The 15,055-nt window shown below is 41.3% G+C and overlaps 3 protein-coding genes across 5 annotated transcripts; 2 read left to right on the forward strand and 1 right to left on the reverse strand.

Moving 5' to 3' along the window:
• Positions 1-1,042: 1,042 nt before the first annotated feature.
• Positions 1,043-5,363, forward strand: LOC132996198 (uncharacterized). The gene is made up of 7 exons (XM_061066525.1): positions 1,043-1,170; positions 1,420-1,541; positions 2,050-2,160; positions 3,116-3,169; positions 3,773-3,931; positions 4,175-4,297; positions 4,568-5,363. Exons 1-7 carry the CDS (start codon positions 1,164-1,166, stop codon positions 4,604-4,606), a joined length of 615 nt encoding a protein of 204 aa, XP_060922508.1. The 5' UTR covers positions 1,043-1,163; the 3' UTR covers positions 4,607-5,363.
• On the reverse strand, positions 5,202-11,747 carry slx1b (SLX1 homolog B, structure-specific endonuclease subunit). Of its 2 annotated transcripts, XM_061066523.1 has the most exons (6): positions 11,586-11,747; positions 10,667-10,823; positions 10,509-10,560; positions 9,316-9,636; positions 8,419-8,634; positions 5,202-6,154 (listed from the first exon to the last, which is right to left on the reverse strand). In XM_061066523.1, the coding sequence occupies exons 1-6, from the start codon at positions 11,674-11,676 to the stop codon at positions 6,125-6,127; spliced, it is 867 nt and encodes a 288-aa protein (XP_060922506.1). In that variant the 5' UTR covers positions 11,677-11,747; the 3' UTR covers positions 5,202-6,124. The 2 variants fall into 2 exon arrangements, with proteins under 2 accessions (XP_060922506.1, XP_060922507.1); XM_061066524.1 differs by having other exon boundaries at positions 10,667-11,658.
• zgc:112271 (uncharacterized protein LOC553698 homolog) lies at positions 10,791-14,680 on the forward strand. Of its 2 annotated transcripts, XM_061066527.1 has the most exons (4): positions 10,791-11,471; positions 11,673-11,737; positions 13,082-13,179; positions 14,395-14,680. In XM_061066527.1, the coding sequence occupies exons 2-4, from the start codon at positions 11,675-11,677 to the stop codon at positions 14,492-14,494; spliced, it is 261 nt and encodes an 86-aa protein (XP_060922510.1). In that variant the 5' UTR covers positions 10,791-11,471; positions 11,673-11,674; the 3' UTR covers positions 14,495-14,680. The 2 variants fall into 2 exon arrangements, with proteins under 2 accessions (XP_060922510.1, XP_060922511.1); XM_061066528.1 differs by lacking the exon at positions 10,791-11,471 and having other exon boundaries at positions 11,488-11,737.
• Positions 14,681-15,055: the final 375 nt, after the last annotated feature.

The raw sequence follows: 15,055 nt of genomic DNA on the forward strand, positions 1-15,055 counted from the left end.
AGCATACACCCCCCCAAACACACACACACACACACAAACGCACACAGCCCACACACACACACACACACAGTCTCCCATGACAGACCCTGCAGTCAGTATCTCATTATTATGAGATAGTATGAGATCATAACATCAGTCCTGTAGGTGTCCTAATAACTTGTGATCAGCGCTGGTGTTTATTGTTAAAGTGTAAAGTGAGCGGGGGACAGAGGGACGTGAGGCGGAAGCAGACACAGACACACACAGGACTTCGCTAAGACTTCCTCGAGCTTTTATTTTGTTACTACTTCCTGTAACCGGCATTTGAATTTGCATATTAGCTAAATATTTAGTTTCACCCGAAACATTTAGATTTAACATTTATATTTATATTTAGATTTAACATTTAGATTTAAATTTAACATTTAGATTTAAATTTAACATTTAGATTAAACATTTAGATTTAAATTTAGATCTAACATTTAGATTTAGATTTAACATTTAGATTTTACATTTATATTTAGATTCAGATTTAAAATTTAGATTTAAATTAAACAATTAGATTTAAATTTAACATTTAGATTTAACATTTAGATTTAACATTTAGATTTAAATTTAACATTTAGATTTAGATTTAACATTTAGATTTAAATTTAACATTTAGATTTAAATTTAACATTTAGATTTAGATTTAGCATTTAGATTTAACATTTAACATTTAAGTGTAACATTTAACATTTGGATTTAAATATTTAAAATATCTCTAAGTTGACAAATATTGTTGTAAATTACAAAATGTTGCTGTTATTTTCAGCGTGAGCTGCTTGACAAACGGCACCCCATATCCATCGGCATGTATTGATAATGAGTGGATTTCCGTTTTTGGGTGAACCATCTTGCACCAGGTTGAACATTAAGATGTGTTGCTCTGTGTGCTCCAGTGTGAAATGGCAGCATATTTTTTAGAAGCGACTTATCCTCTGCAGTCAGCCAATCACAGGGCTGCTTTCACAGCGCGGATAGGGGAAGTGTGCAGCAGCGAGTCATGTTGCAGTGACAGATGCGGGGCGGGACTCGACCACTCTCACTGTCCAAACTGTTGCAAAACTTCAGGCAGGGACCAGTAGATCCAGGATAAAAAGGGGAAGACATCTGTTTGTGAGCTTGAAGAGGATACTGCGATCATGGCAGGTAAAAAAAAAACAAAAAAAACCGCTTTATTAATACGCACAGTTTTCAGCTAACGGTAAGCAAAGGGCGCGTGAGGACCCGAGTTGTTGTTGGTCCGGAGTGATGAAATCCAGATGTTGTGCTCGGCTTGATAGACAGAAGCTTCCGCTGCAAAACGCGCCTGCGGGTGCATGTTCTTCCTTGTTTCTTCTTCCCCTTCGCCGTGTTTTGCTCACTAACAACACACACGACATGACATGTGTTTTTCAGATGAAGCAGCCATGGCAGAGGACGGCATCGGGCCGGCCCAGACCCCCCTGGTCGAAGTCAGCTTCCAGAAGAACATCCACAGGAACCAGAAGTACCTGGAGGCGGAACCCAAGGCCCTGGGGGTACAGACACACACAAAGAGAGAGAGAGAGAGAGAGAGAGAGAGAGAGAGAGAGAGAGAGAGAGAGAGAGAGAGAGATTTATAGTTCTTAGTTATAGTTGTACCTACTGATAATTACATATTTTCATAGTTTAATTGCTTCTCCTATAGCAGGTTGATCACATGCACCATCAACTAGGTCAACATGAAGACATTGATGATCACTCACTGTGACAGCAGTTTGTCCGTGTGCAGCATGGTGAATTCCTCTGTTTCACCATTAAAAATGAATGGTTGATTGGCCAATCTTCACCAAGTGTCACATGTTAAAGACATCCACATGCCAATATTCAGTTAATGTCATATCGCCCCCTACTGGCAACAGGGGATGACGTGTTTTCATTATTTTTACAGAGACACATTATGGGGACTTGTCCTCTGAAGTTATGGAGACATGGCTGCTTGTGTGTGTGTGTGTGTTGTCGGGTAACTTTACCCCGAACTCTTCTCTGTGTGTGTGTCGGTTTCAGGTCACTCAGATCGGCCTGAGTTTGTTTCAGATCATTTGTGTGGCCGTGTTTCTGGCCAAAGGCCTGAGTCACATCGGTATTGACATCCCCTTCTTCATTTCATCTCTACTGGTAAGCTCGTCTTCCAGATGTCAGACAAAACCTGAATACTCTCTTCACTCATTCAGAGATACTTTCTTCTAAAACATGTTCAAGTCTTTTCACATGTTAAAGTATTTAATAACATATGTGTAGCAATGAGGCTGTTGGGTTGAGGTGTATTGCCAGAGAAACACTTCTAGAGAGATTTTTGATTATTCAGTTTTATTGAATTGAAAGATTGAAGGAGCCACCATATTCCCAGGAGGGTGCAAAGAAACACAATTTAAAGGTTGAAAATATGACCTATGAAAAGCATTATTTCTTTACTTGCTGAACTAAAGACCAAGAGAAGACCAATCAGGACAAACTCCTGACTCATAAAACTACAGTTTCTCTACAGCGCCACAGGCAAAATATCCAGCATGCATCGGGTTAAGTCATTAAAGCAGATGAGCGTGATATCATGGCGGACACAAGCTGATAGCAGACATGACAGACAGCCCTCCACATTAAAACGTCTTTCCTGAAGGCTAGCTGGCTGTGATTGGACCGCTGATTATACATTTTAGCATAGATAATGCATTTCTATTTCAAACTTAGTATTAACAGGTCCACGCTGCAGCTCAGTCCTCCTCGTGTTTTTGTTTGCCGTGTTATTTCATTTTTATGTGGCATGAAACAATTCAAGGCAACATGTCAAAGATGATAAATATGTAAAAAGGAAACACATAACTCTGTGGTTTTTGTTTTGATCGATCTGTTTTTACTCAAACATTTAAAATGTTCCAATTATTTGAACTCTATATTCATATTTGGGGTATTTTCCCCTTTTTTTCATCATAATGCTTGATTACTTCTTTTCATACTAAGAACCAGTTTAGTACCAATTGTCTTTAGTTTATTTGACCCCAAATTGATAACCCTCACCCAGACTCTTAATGTGATTCCCTGCCTCTTTGACAGTGTGGTTTTGTTCTCTCCACAGGTGTTAATAGCCGGGAGTGTGGCTGTCGCAGCACAGAACCTCCATCTGCCAACGGTGAGTGAGCTGGTGGGAACATGGTGACCAGTAGTAGTCTGTGCACAGGAAGGGGAAGTAACAAGGCAACTTCTGCTTTTCGGAAAAGATAATAGAACAAATCAGATTCTTTGTGTTGGGAAATGAAGAGCTGCCTTAAAAAGAAAAGGGAGCTGTTCTCAGACATGACCTTGAGAAATGGGGTGAGGACTTCTCCGGGGCAATAAATCCTCTGCAGGATTCTCTGTCCCTTCCTCCGTCAGAAACACACTCTCTTTCGACAGAAACACACATACACTGACAAACACACACGTAAACAGCGGACACATCTGTAAACTCAGACTGGGACAAAACTACACCATCATCAACAACCAGCAGATGAAAGTGATGCTGGGATGCACATGTGTTCTTGCCCCTATTTTAAAACCAGACATGACCATTTCAAATGCTGTTGTTAGGGTTATAATTCATCTAGTGCAGCTTCAACTTGTTTGCCTTTATCATTCTTAAGGATTTAAACATCAAGTCCATCAATCATTTCGTCTGTAGATGAGAAAAAGTGTTATTTTAGAGAGAACTGTGTTTGAAGTCGTGTCCCTGTATGCTGCTGTGTGTGTGTTTCAGCTGAGAGCCTGTCTGGGGATGCAGATTGTGGCAAGTGGCGCGTCCCTGTACAACGTGGTCTGTTCTCTGATTAAAATGGACGACACACCCACCTACTGCTGGCACTATTACTACGACAACAGCACACTTCGAATTGGCGAAATCTGCCATAATATTGAGGTGGTTTATTACTATAACTACTTAAAACACTATTTGTCAGATTAACACGTGTTTATCAAGTTTTATGTAAATGTGAATGTGGGGAAAAAAAATACATTAACATAACATTGAAACCACAATAAAACAATTATTGGATAGGTTTAGAACGATATGTCAATTTTAAGGACTGAAAGCAGATGAAAGTACACTTGGTATTTCCTCCTTTATTGACTTCTTTCTTTGCAAACATCGTCTCAATTTCAGAATATCCGCTCCCACTTTTATGCTGAGTCCGTGCTCATCCACGCTGCTCTGTTTGCCATCTCCGTCACTCTGGCCGCCTACTGCTGCAAAGTGGTCAACTGCTGCGCACCAGCTCCCAGAATGGTGAGTTGCCACCATGCCAGGGATGCAGTAGCACCTCTAGGTTTCCCTAATAACGCCTGAACATACCAAATGAAAAAGAAAGACCGGTGAAAAGACCTGTTCAATACTGAAATCAGGGCCAAAGCAGCTTGGTTTGGAATTGTACAGAGATTTACATTAGGGACCCACAAAACTAGAAGTCTAAAAGAAGTGAAGATTTAACAGTAACCATTTTACTGGAGAAGTGGCTCATTCTGTTTTAAATGTCTCCTCCTTTCTGTTCCTTGTCAGACGGTGATCACTGTTCAAGCCCCTGCCGTCCAACAGTGAGGAAACGCCTAAAAAAGGGATGCACAGTCACACACTAATGCTTATGTCAAAGCTGCACTAACCCTTTTATGTTTTTATAACAATGGACGACATGATTTATGGTGTGTAATGTGAAATGTGTTGCTGTGGAGTTCCTCCTCTGTTTAGCCCCTTTTGGCTCGTTGTTTTGCTTTTTTTTAAGTCGCAGCTATTGAAAGCTAAAAAATCGGATGAAACCACTTGTTCACTGTCTGCTCCGGAGCAACCAGAGGACACTCAATCAGAGGGCAGCAGGTGATCATGGAGCAGGAAGCAGCAACAGAAAGTCAGGAGCTAGCAGGACTCCCACTGCCACTGTTTGCTGAAGCAAATCATTTTATAAGATTATATGTCGGTGTGTCGTTTACAGCTTGTCCTAGTGCCCCCGGGTGGTATGAAAAAAACACGTTAATGCCAGGTATGATATGAACAGGGTCGTAGTCTATAGTTGTTGTAATGTTGTGAAAACCTTGGATGACATTAGAAATGGGGACAAGTAACTGAACATGTTATTAATAACCATATCTTTTGTTGAAGATTAGAGAAGGTCAATAATTCAACTGTATGGAGACGGCAATTACATTTCATTTTAATGTTTATCATTCACATTACGCTTTGCTTAAAAAATACTTGTGCTCAGATTGTTGGTAACTTCATAACGATCACTACCTATTAACGCTTCACACTTCCCTTTGTCACTTCAATTAACCACTGTGAACAATAAAAAAGTTAACCTGTAGTTGTTTGCAGTTGCTGCTTTTCTTTGGGAAAAAACTGATTTGGTTTCAGCATTTGAGAAGACTGTCCCTGTGTACCTTGAAGCGCAGCTGGTATTTTATCCGGTATACTACTGTTTATTATTTACAGCACACTACTCTTGTGAAAACAAATTTACAAATTGATCCAAAAGCATCAATGAGATAAGATTTGAAAAGAAAATGGCCGATTGCGCAGTTTTGTTTTTCACTTACTGGAACAAATCAGAATTGTGACAGGTACTCACATCCGTACAGGAGTAAGCTCATTCACAGTTAAATAAAGTAAAGCTTAATCACTAAATCACCATCAGAGGAGAGTCGTGTCCCAAAGAGTTTTTTGCCTGATTGCCAGCAGCCTTTCCATTTTCTACTATCTCGGAGGTTTGGTGTTTTTAACCTAATAAATGTTCAGTAATTACATAACTTGCTGATGTGTATTTTCTAATAACACAGTGAATCCATCACATTCAGTCTGACTGTTCCAGATGAGTAGTGTACACCTAACACTTCGTACGTATATAAAACAGTTTTATTTAATTTCACACACACAAGGTTTTTTATTCATACTTTATACATATTTAATACATTAAACTCATAGACATAGTTAAAACACTTCCTGATCAGGTTGATTGACGTAAAAAAGGATCCAGTCTGTCCTCTCGATATCCATTATTATTCATTATATTCCATTTAACATACTCCACGTCATTATCTGATACCGCACTTCATTCAGGGCTCAGTCTCATAGCTGGAGTTCATCTGCCCAGTGGCTCTGTGGAGATTCAAAGAACAAGTTAGCAAATAAAACCTACATTCACTTGGTATTAGATGAACTTAAATTAAAGTGACCAAAATGAACATACATATCTGTATTGTGGTATTGTTATATATGTTATAATTGAAGAAGGACAGCTGTGGCTCACTCAAGAAGCTTTTTATTTTACAATTCCGTTGATGCAGGTTTAATTGAATATGCTGGGATTGGGATAGAGCCGGTCGCCCTCTAACCAGAAAGTCAGCTGTTTGATCCCAGTCTTCCCAATTCTGCATGCCTTGGTCAAGATACTGGACCCCACATTCCCCCTGACATCTGTACTGTTCTCATAGAGTTGGTGCTGCCTATGGACACACTGTAGGAATGTGTGTGTGAATGGCAAATAGAAATAAAGATCATTTTACCATATAAGAAAAACACAACCCTACGCTATTTGATGACAGTGGATGCTAGCTGTTGCTCACTATAGCCAAAGCACAAGCAGCTCATTCTGTTAAAATACCAATTAAATTGCCAATGTAATAACAGCACATTGTAATTAAATTAAATTGCAACGGTAAAGCTTACCTTGTTTTAAAGGTATACAGTCATTGTTTGCTTTTTCTGTCAATTCTAAAAATAACTGTTATAAACAGTACAGATAGAAACCGTAGGAATAAGATAAACCTTCTGACTGGAAAGAAAGAGATACTAACACGTTCATAATATCTGCCAAAATATGGAGCAGTAAAACCAGGGGTTAATTTGTGCCGGATCATGCCGGAAAAGGATCCGGCACCTCTTGGTTTTGGCCTGCCCATGTTCCGGGACTTATTTGGGCTGATCCGGTACCTCTCGTATAGAAAAAAATATTAATAACAGAGCTGCCAACTCTCACGCTTTCGGCGTGTGACACACATCCAATTTGTGACGCCAAAAAAAAATGTGATTTCTTACAAGTGGCCAATATGTCAATCGCGAAGGCAGTGTGGGCCGGCGCCGCCACGCCCCCCCCCCCCCTGACAAGAGGTCCGCCGCGGACGAGGTTCGCTACATCGTCCAGGGCAGGGGGTGGCGGCGGCTAAAGACACACCGCCGCTGATGCGACGTTTTGTAATAAACACAAGACAATTTGTAGGGAAATCAGGGTACTTGAGGCCATGTCGGATCGGCCAGGGCGCTACACTGAACTGAGCCAGAGGGGAATTGAGGAAAACTCTCTCCATGGTGTCACATTGAATGGAGGAAAATCAAGTGACAAAAAACTCGACCCGAAGCAGTTTTTCCTAACTGTGGCTAAGAACTTAGAGGAACGTATGTTATCTCAAGGAGGCCTGCTGCCTGATAAAACTGGATATAACAAGTTAATTGAGGAGCTGAAGGTGCTTTATGCACAGTACTGGCCCGAGGACGCAGGTGCGCTTTATGGAGAGACTGAGGTTGAGTTGCTGTGCCAGCGCTTTAACATTACCAACCCGCGCGCAGTCATACGGGCCTACAGAAAACACAGAGACTCGGAGGAAAAGACATCCCCGATGAACTGATGGAGTTACTTGTTGCTGTCAACAGCATTCCTATTGCGAGTGCTGAATGTGAGCGCGGATTTTCGCAAATGAACTTAATTTACACTCCCAACCGTACCTCTCTGCTCGAATCCACCATATCATCTTTACTCTTCCTAAATCTTGTTGGACTCCCCCTGGCTAAATTCAATCCAGTCCCGTACGTGAGGTCGTGGGTGGCCAAAGGACACAGAACTGCCACAGACACACGCAGTAAAACCCGAAACAGGGAGGAGGAGGAGAATCCGGACATGGTCGTGATGTGGGGTGTTTTGGACTAAATATGATGAGCATACTGTCTATTAATAGGCCGCCGTGCCAATCTTTAAATAATAATAATGGAAGATTTATGTGATTTATTGTAAGCTTTGAACTTTTATTTTTTATGTTTTACAAATTAGATCTATGTTGAGAAATTAATTGCTGACTTTAAGTCCCACCTGTGTTGATGTGGGCATTTGCCTGTGCTGTGCAGTATAGCCTAAAATAATTGTTAATTATTGTCAAAAAATGTATACCATGGATATTATTTGAAATTAAGGCTTGTAAGTCCCACAGCATTGTCAGTGGGCATTTGCAAGTTTTTTTCAGCACCGTTTTCTGTATGCGTTCCGGGACCTGTGCCCGTCTCGTCATCCCTGCGCTGTAATATGTACTTTGCGTTCCGGCACCTTGTGATTTACAAATTAAGCACTGAGTAAAACTGACAACACAACTTACTTGGGATGCAGATGCTATGATCTCCTCCAGGTCTCTGAGGCAGCCGTGTTTATGACGAATGAGGCCCCCCCACAGCACCGAGCGACGACACGCTGGACAGTCTCCCTCCACGGGCAGGAGGTGCGACGGTTCACGCTTCAGGAAATGTTTGGCGAGGCAGATCCCATGACTGCTCATTTCACAGGACGGGTGGAAACAGCTTAGCTTTTCTGATACCTGAGAACAACGAGAGGCAAAGATGTACGGTCAAGATTTGATTGTACTGGAATGAAGGTTAGCTGGTATTTTTTAAAATGATAGTTGCAGACTAAGTAGTATAGCAGAGTTGGAAGGGGACAAGCTCTATATTTTAATTCTGGGACTTTAAGAGCTGCTGACCTTCATACATCGATCTATACATTATCATTTGAAACTTCCGTCGCTTTAAGTATGAACATCTGAACCTAACATTTTATGACAGAAGATGAGGGAAAGCATGGGGAATGACAAGCCGGCCATCATAGAGAGGCAAGGCAATATCATTTAAAAACATCCCTCCTCAAAGACACAGAGAAGGAAGGAGGGAGGAGAGAGAGAGAGAGAGAGAGAGAGAGAGAGAGAGAGAGAGAGAGAGAGAGAGAGAGAGAGAGAGAGAGAGAGAGAGAGAGAGAGAGAGAGAGAGAGAGAGAGAGAGAGCAAGGACACATACCGAGCATGACATTTTACAGTGTAAAAATCCACTTGACTTTCTCTACATTACCTCAAACTTGTGCTGGCATTTCTGTTTTTAATATTTTTTCATCTCCTCTTTCCACATAGCCAACAGCTATCAGCAGTTTCACCATCCTGGCCAACTTATCCGTTATATACCTTACATTTACAAATAGGGGTATTTTCCAAAATCTAAAGGGTGACTACCTTGACTGAGCTTTTACAGAGAAAACACCTGGACACGACTTCCTCCTCTGCCACAGGCTGCTGCTGCTGCTGGGACTTCTTGGCTCTCACGCTGCCGAAAGCGATTGGGATATGGAGGGGCGGCTGCAGACTGGGCTCAAAGTCCATCCTGTACTCCTGCTTGAGCCAGCGGGCCGTCAGCGGCAGCCTGTTCCACGGCGGCACCCGCAGCATGTTGGAGAGGACGCGCCAGTGGAACTGCAGACTCGACTCCTTTCTGGAGCTCCGGGAGACATGGGAGAGTCGCCTGGAGGAGTGGGGGTGTTGCCACGCCCACTCAAACTGATGCAGATGAAGCATGATGATAGTTTGAGTTTTTTATCATACATGGATAAGTCATCATATCCAACCCTAAATCCAAAAGGGCCGACCCAGCCTGACATTTCAGGGGAACTGGACAACAGGAAACCCTGTAGAGCCTCTACGGCCAGTTGGTAATGTAGAATGCAGGAGACGCAATTGACAGATTAAATGCACTACTGTTTCAATTACTATTTCCAGGAGCTTTTGTGCCACAGGTCTGAACTTGGCACTAAAATCCCTGTCTGTTTTCACCACATCGGAATCACCATGTAGATCTGTGCTGCTATTTGGAATTTACTGTGATGTTTCAGTTGGTAGATACAAAGCAGACTGAAAGCTCTAGACGGCAGACATCCCACTGAGAGATTAAGATAATATGATCCTGATTAAGCAAATGACTACAATGAAACTGTAAGTAAATAATGTTTTGTTTCAGAAATCCACTATCACTTTGTCAGCTTGACCACAAACAATCGATGCCAAATATAAATAACCCTGACAATAACTGTCTGCCCCTTGTCCTCACAGAGATTCAGGAACATTCATAAATGCTTTTATTACTTCACACCTTGACTCCTCAAACAGCCTTTTCTTTTGTCTTAGTCAGAAACTTCATCAACTCTGCTTTTAACTATAAGTAAGAGACATTATCACATCACATGTTTTCAGGGCCATCAAGGCTCTGCTACGAATTACTTCAGGAAGTAAAGTTGTCTGAGACAGTGTCTTCTTTTAAATTAGCTCTTAAATGAGCTAATTTTACCTCCATTACCATCATTACCAGTACTAATGTGCTTCCTTCTGTATTTGTATAACAGAGTTGTTGTTATTATTATAGATCAGATACTAACCCTCAGGGCAGCGATGTCAGAGGGAAAGCCGTGTATGATGAGGACCATCTCCCTGAAACAAGGGGACACAGAGAACAGCAGTGGTTGAGTGGTTCCACACTGTCCGTGATGTGGTGGCGATCGGGGGGGGGGGGGGGGGGGATGGGAGCAGCTCTCACCATGGTCCCCTGCCACTGGTCCTCTTCGCTCCACCTTTGTGCCGCCCGGCGTTGTGCTGTCCGATCCGCCGCTCCGGGTTCACAGTGAAGCCGATGTAGATGCGACCTTTGAATTTAGGGTTCGTGCAGTAAAGCATGTAGACCCCGAAGAAGCTTTCTACCTCCACCACCATTGTACAAGGCGATGAGTGTAATAGTTGTTATTAAACTGCCGCTTGGTAGTTGGCTAAGTTAGCTTGGCTAGAACAGCCATAAATCAACATACGACCTGTAAAATCATTATAAGATACCACCCGGTTTAACTGTGGAAATGCTGCCGTTCTCATCGCTATTCTTTTTCGACTTTATGCTCGAGCACAGACAATAAAGCGTTACATATTTCCACTAAGAGACGGCCATGATATAACTCCTGCCTGCATGTAAACAGTGTCCACTGTAGTAGCCCATAACGCTGCCTGCTTTATTATATTTTCAAATGACTGAATGTGTCCCTTTCCGAGGCAAAATAATACCTCACATCATATCTTAACACTGATTAATACTAATAAATTAAGGTGACTTTACGTGAAACCCGTTTTTTCTTTTTTTACATGAATCTGTGGAACATTTTGTTCATTAGTCTGTAAGGACCCCTAATATTATGATTCGCTACTTTAAAACAGACAGGCTGCCCCTGATTGGCCAGAGTTTTTCCTGCCGCAAAGCAATTGGACATTTCTTCAGTCGGTCATGATGTCAGTGACAAACGCCCACCTCTTCATGCACGCTGACTGAAATCAGGAGATCTTCCAATATACAAAAGCTGGTAATAATAACGAATACTCAGATTAAAACGTGAGCTGTAGCAGCGTTTAAAAAAAATATTACAAAATCTGAAACGTGAAGAATACTGTAGCACTTCCGGTGTCAGTCTGTTTACCTCTGTAGACTAAAATCAATGAGTTGTCCGCATCTGTTGGAACGATCTGATGATGCACTGTTAACGTCACGGTATTTCTTCTCGCAGACATGGCTGTAACAGTTGATCACATCCGGGACAAACTAACCAAGGAGCTCGCGGCAGTGCACGTGGTACGTTTCTCACTATCATTTGTGTTGCATGTTTGTATTTGTGTTGTAAGTGAGCAGAGTCCACATTGCGTAAGGGTACATGTGCGGTGTAACGTAGATGTGTTGTTAATATTTCGTACCTGGAGCCACTGGACTCAAAGTTAATTTACCAGTCTACATGGCCCCTCCTGCTTCTGCCTCACGTGCCTTGAGGCCTGTCTGTAATTGTTTCGGCCACCACTTCCGGTGTCACCTAAATATGCTACAGCCAGCTGCCAGTGAGATGCAGCTGCTCAGCACCTCAGATGTAATGATCGTGGCTGTTGATCCATTATCACTGGACAGTTTTCCCAGCTGACAAACAACCACTGGTTGTATCATCTTCCAAAGCTCACGTGTTGGCAGATGTTCCTGTTTCTGTTGCTGCAGAAACCAAACAGTAGTGACTTCACAGATACACCAGGGACTGAAACATGCCTCTGATGTCAGAAATTTGCCAGAACATAACAAGAAACAACAACAGATAATAGTGTGACGAACATAACATGTGCCACATGTGAAAACAAACTTGGATAAAATGGTCATAATTATTGCGATTTTGTGCATTTTCTATGATGTAAGTATTACGTGAGATCTGCAGTAATAATAATAATGAAGATTATAATAACATAGTTATATTATCCATCTCTCCTTAATACCTCTTATAATTTGAAGGTCACTGGGCGGTTGGAGCTGCACGCCCTTCGAAAGGCAGGGTTAACCTTGGACAGATAGTAGTTTAATGATGGTATTAATAAGGGATGGTTAATAAAACAACATCAATAGTGATTGCAATATCATTTTCATCAATAGCAATATAAGAAATGCTCAATATATATACATGTACTGCGTATACATCATGCAAGTACAGTGAGGAGATATAAAACTAGTTGATTTGTAAAATCCTAAACTTAATATCAAATGTTTGTCATTTTCTGCTCATAAAGAAGGAGTTTAAAACTTCTGACGTTCACTCAGGAGCAAGGATCAGTTTTTAAACTTAGAGGAAATGATAATTTAACATTTATCCTGATAATTATCACTTTGAACTGATATGAAATTTTACTCTTGATATAATTTTGGACATAAAGCCCACCTCTACTACTAATAATGATGATAATAATAAAAATACTACTAATAATATCACTTACACTATTACTAGTATTAATGGGTAAATAGCCCCATCACCACCCAACCTCCCCCACCATCCATTCAAACATGGCAGAACATTAGCAGTTCCGGGTTGTTACAGTGTAGTGACAGTTCCTGTGTCATGTGAAAACAATGTCCGACTGAGCTAACTGTAAATCTGTTAACATTTACCAGGATGTGGAGGATACATCACCGAACAGATGTGCAGCCAGCTTCAAAGCCCTGGTGGTGTCATCCCAGTTCGAGGGCAAACCACTGTTACAGAGACACAGGTATCACTCTCATTCAAAGGAACAGGGGGGTTGAAGGGTTATCAGGTTTGAATAATGTTCTTATAAGGTGACAGAGAATAGATTTGTGTCACTGTAGCTTATTGTAATATACATATTATTGTGATTATATAACATCTGTACTACATGACATAGTATCTGTGCAGGGTTGTTACAGGAGCCCTGCACGTCATCACGAATAGTCACAGACACCATGCGATCCTGATGCCAAGTGATATTTATTGCTCTGCATCACAACATTACCTAAGAGTGTACACCCGGCTCTGTGCGGATATACTGTATGTGCACTCTCTGTCACAATCCAAATATCACAGGGAGAACATAATACGTTCAGTTTGACCAAAATAGGGCCCCCTTTCCATCAAGGCAGATCAAGGGCTGGTTCAGAGCTGGTTCATCCAAGCTAGTTCTTTGTGTTCGACAGCCAGAGAACTGGCTCTCTGCCCGAAAAACTGGGTTGACTCTGGCAGCAACACTTGGTTGGTCTGGAAGAAAGAACTGCTTACAAACAATAGTAAGTGTTGCTGGGAAATCAGAGACATTTGAGTATGAGTGACGTATGCAGTGATGCCCTGACATGGCTCTATGGTGGCTCCAAACCCTGGAAAAGCCAAATGGTTCTTAAAAGCCACCAATTGAACCAACACTGAACCAGCCCAGCATTAGCAGCAGGTTTACCTTGATCGAAAAGGGGTAAACGTGTGGCATCAGGGAAATATGAAGATACTTATCATATTCAGCAATGGTTGGTGTGTATCTACAAAGGGAAGATGTGATAAATGTAACATGCAACTAATAAATTAGATTGACGACACTTGAAAAGGCCAACATAAAGTCTATAGAATGAAATCGTTTTAAACATCAGATCATGGCTTCTTGAATCATATAAAAGGCTTAATATTGGTGTCAGTACTGATTGGACGTGTGCATTTCTGTTCATGATTGAAACTAATTCAGTTCGGAGTCATCGATGATGTGAGGGAACAAAAAATTCTTCATATCATTTCCTTTACTTCCATCTCATGTACCTCCTGTGGTGCAAAATACTGTATCATGGGTAAATGTCATATTGGAATAAAGCTGGGTGGAACGTTAAAAAAGTTACAGTAGTATAGAGCTACTGCACATTTTACAACATGCAAGAAACACACAGCTGCACATGAATGAACTCCAGTTGTGTGCGTCATGTGTTGACAGGATGGTGAACACGTGCCTAGCAGAGGAGCTAAAAGAGATCCACGCTTTTGAACAGAAGACCCTCACACCAGAACAGTGGGAGAAACAGAAGTCCCAATGACACACATACACACACACAAACACACACACACTATCACCCTCACATCAGTTTATAATGTCCACTATAAACAGGCCTTAGGTTCTTATATGAAGAAAAGACAGATGAGAACTCTCTTTCATCTTCTGTGATTCTTTAATGTGGATTTCAATCAAATGGAAAGTTCTGCAATAAAAGACTTTGATGTGACATATTGTCTGTTTTTGTTTTTTTCTAGAGAATCTGGAAAATAAAATATCTTTTATTGTTATAGAAAAAAAATGTTGGCACCTCAGTTGTTTTCTGCCTGTATTACCTTTCTATCTATGGTAAATGGCCTGTGTTTATATATCCCTCTTCTAGACTTGATGACCAGCGCTTTACAGTGCAGTTTTTGCCATCCACACAGACATTCACGTTATGCATCTGTAGTGACCCCTTTGCCAGTCAAACGAAGCCACTGCGGTTGTTGTTGACGTGTCGAAAATTGTAAAAAGTGTCCAGTTTCCAAACAAGAGAGCAGAACCACTTTTTTCTCGTGATAAATGTATTTTCCGAAAACATGTACAAACAAATCAAACTTTT

The sequence above is a fragment of the Limanda limanda genome, chromosome 22, assembly GCF_963576545.1.
Source record: "Limanda limanda chromosome 22, fLimLim1.1, whole genome shotgun sequence".
Classification (NCBI taxonomy): domain Eukaryota; kingdom Metazoa; phylum Chordata; class Actinopteri; order Pleuronectiformes; family Pleuronectidae; genus Limanda; species Limanda limanda.